The sequence below is a fragment of the Microtus ochrogaster genome, unplaced genomic scaffold (assembly GCF_000317375.1).
Source record: "Microtus ochrogaster isolate Prairie Vole_2 unplaced genomic scaffold, MicOch1.0 UNK99, whole genome shotgun sequence".
Taxonomy (NCBI): domain Eukaryota; kingdom Metazoa; phylum Chordata; class Mammalia; order Rodentia; family Cricetidae; genus Microtus; species Microtus ochrogaster.
In genome coordinates, this window is record NW_004949197.1 from 782,033 (window position 1) to 784,759 (window position 2,727).

The window sequence follows — 2,727 nt, forward strand, 5'->3', positions numbered from 1 at the left end:
ACACACTAGCCCACTATTTATTACATTCACACACTAGCCCACTATTACATTCACACACTAGCCCACTATTTATTATATTCACACACTAGCCCACTATTTATTACATTCACACACTAGCCCACTATTTATTACATTCACACACTAGCCCACTATTTATTACATTTACACACTAGCCCACTATTACATTCACACACTAGCCCACTATTTATTACATTCACACACTAGCCCACTATTTATTACATTTACACACTAACCCACTATTTATTACATTTACACATTAGCCCACTATTTATTATGTTTACACACTAGCCCACTATTTATTACGTTTACACACCAGCTCATTATTTATTACATTTACACACCAGCCCTTTATTTATTAGGTTTACACACTAGCCCACTATTTATTACACTTACACACTAGCTCACTAATTATTACATTTACACACTAGCTCACTAATTATTACATTCACACACTAGCTCACTAATTATTACATTCACACACTAGCTCACTAATTATTACGTTTACACACTAGCCCACTATTTATTACGTTTGCACACTAGCTCACTATTTATTATGTTTACACACTAGGTCACTATTTATTACATTCACACACTAGCTCACTATTTATTACATTTACACGCTAGCCCACTATTTGGTCCGCTGGGGTTATGTAGAGAGACCCTCTCTCAAAACAACAGCAACTCGACAACAAAAAGAAAAAAACTAGCCCGTCACAAATGATGTGAAGCCAAACCCTAGCTAAAGGGAAACAACAGCACCACCCATGTCGGAGTCGCAGCCATGCGCTCTTCCTGGCCCGTGTGCTCGTCTGCCTTCAGGAGCCCAGTGCCCTTTGGACCAGAAGTTCTGCCTTGTCAAGACACTACCTGAAATGGTGGTCTCTTTCTTTGTGACTCCAAACTTCTCTCTCTCTCTCTTTTTTTAACTTCATTTTATGTGAATTGGTGTGAAGGTATCAGATCCCCTGGAACTGGGGCTACAGACAGTTGTGAGCTGCCATGTGGGTGCTGGGAATTGAGCCCAGGTCCTCCAGAAGAACAGGCAGTGTCCTTAATCTCTGAGCCATCTCTCCAGCCCCTCCAAACTTATTTCTAACAGTTCGCAGAAATACATGCAGACAAAATACTCACACAGGTAAGTGTTTTGCTTTGTTTTGGCTTTTTTGAGACAATGTTTCTCTGGATGTAGCCCTGACAATCCTAGAACTCACTTTGTAGACCAACCAGCCTCGAACTCACAGAGATCTGCTTGCCTCTGCCTCCCAAGTGCTAACGATAAAATAAATCCTTAAACAAACAAACCCAAGCTTGGGGTGGTGACACAAACAATTAATCCCAGCACTCAAGAGGCAGAGGCAGAGCTCTGTGAATTTAAGGCCAGCCTGGTCTACATAAAAAGAGTTCCATGACAACCAGAGCTATGTAGGGAAACCCTCTCTCTCTCTCTCTCTCTCTCTCTCTCTCTCTCTCTCTCTCTCTCTCTCACACACACACACACACACACACACACACACACACCTAAAAACCAACCACCACAAATGACAACAACGACACTTACTTTGCGTGTGTGTGCCTGCAGTATGCATTCAGTTGTGTGTCTTGCATGCGGAGGCCAGAGGTCAGAGGTCAGCCTCAGGGGTTGTTTCTCAGGTTGTTCCTCACCCGAGAAATCACATTATTTTTGAGTCAAGTTTTCTTGCTTCCAGATGTGATGTAGATACATCACACACCTGCACATCTGTCTGTGCACCATGTACATTCCTGGTCAGAAGAAGCCTCGGGTCCCCTGGGACTGAAGTCATGGAGATTTATGAGCTTTCATGTGGGTGCTGGGATTGAACCGGTCCTCTGCAGGAGCCACAGACTGGGGTACAGACACTCCCACTTATATTTTATTAAGTTCAAGGACTGGTTACAACGAGGGTGGAGGTGGTGGGAAGGTCCCACCCCGCCCCCACTGGCACACAATAAATACAAACAATCAGGTTGCTCTTCCAAGCTGGAGCGACCATCAATACCAGGGTCACAGAAGGCCTACGGATCAGTTCCTGGAGGAGGATGACTTTCAAGTTGGTCTTTTTGAAATGAGGTCTTACTCTGCAACCCAGGTCACCAAACTCAGAGCAATCCTCCTGCCTCAGCCTCCCAAGTGCTATAAGGATAGGCATTCATCACCCTGCCCTCCTAGGACCTGGTCTCCTGGCTGATCCAGTCAGCCCAGGATTATCAAAAAGCCACCGTGTCGCGGACTTGTAGATTGTTCTGTTTGGAATCTAAGAGGCCAGGGGATCATTGTTGTCATGATGGACATCCAGAGGTCAATGTCCCTTAGCCTTCTGATTGGTGCTCTGGGGCTCCAGGATATGCAAGGTGATCTTTAAGCTCCTACTTGGTCCAGAAGGCCCACTGTGAGACACTAACATGCCAGTCAATACTGGTAGCTTTCCTTCCATAGGCCTGTGCGGGCCAGGAATATCTGGAGTTCCCTAGACTTCTGACTGGTCAACAAGGACCTAAGGACAGAGCATTACAGCTCCCAGGGAAGGGAAGGAGCTTAATTAAGTACTCAGGGTTGGAGAAAATGAAATATATACATATATCTTTTTTTAAAATTTATTATGTATACAGTGTTCTGTCTGCATGTATGCCTACAGGCCAGAAGAGGGCACCAGACCTCATTACAGATGGTTGTAAGCCACCATGTGG

The 2,727-nt window shown here is 44.6% G+C and overlaps 1 protein-coding gene across 1 annotated transcript in view; it reads right to left on the minus strand.

The window, feature by feature from the left end:
• Nucleotides 1-2,449: 2,449 nt before the first annotated feature.
• LOC101984835 (pyridoxal phosphate phosphatase-like) overlaps nucleotides 2,450-2,727 on the minus strand; it is a 1,543-nt gene continuing 1,265 nt past the window's right edge. The window contains exon 2 of the mRNA XM_005371216.1: nucleotides 2,450-2,534. Coding sequence (XP_005371273.1) covers nucleotides 2,450-2,534 — 85 coding nt within the window. The remainder of the gene's footprint in view (nucleotides 2,535-2,727) is intronic.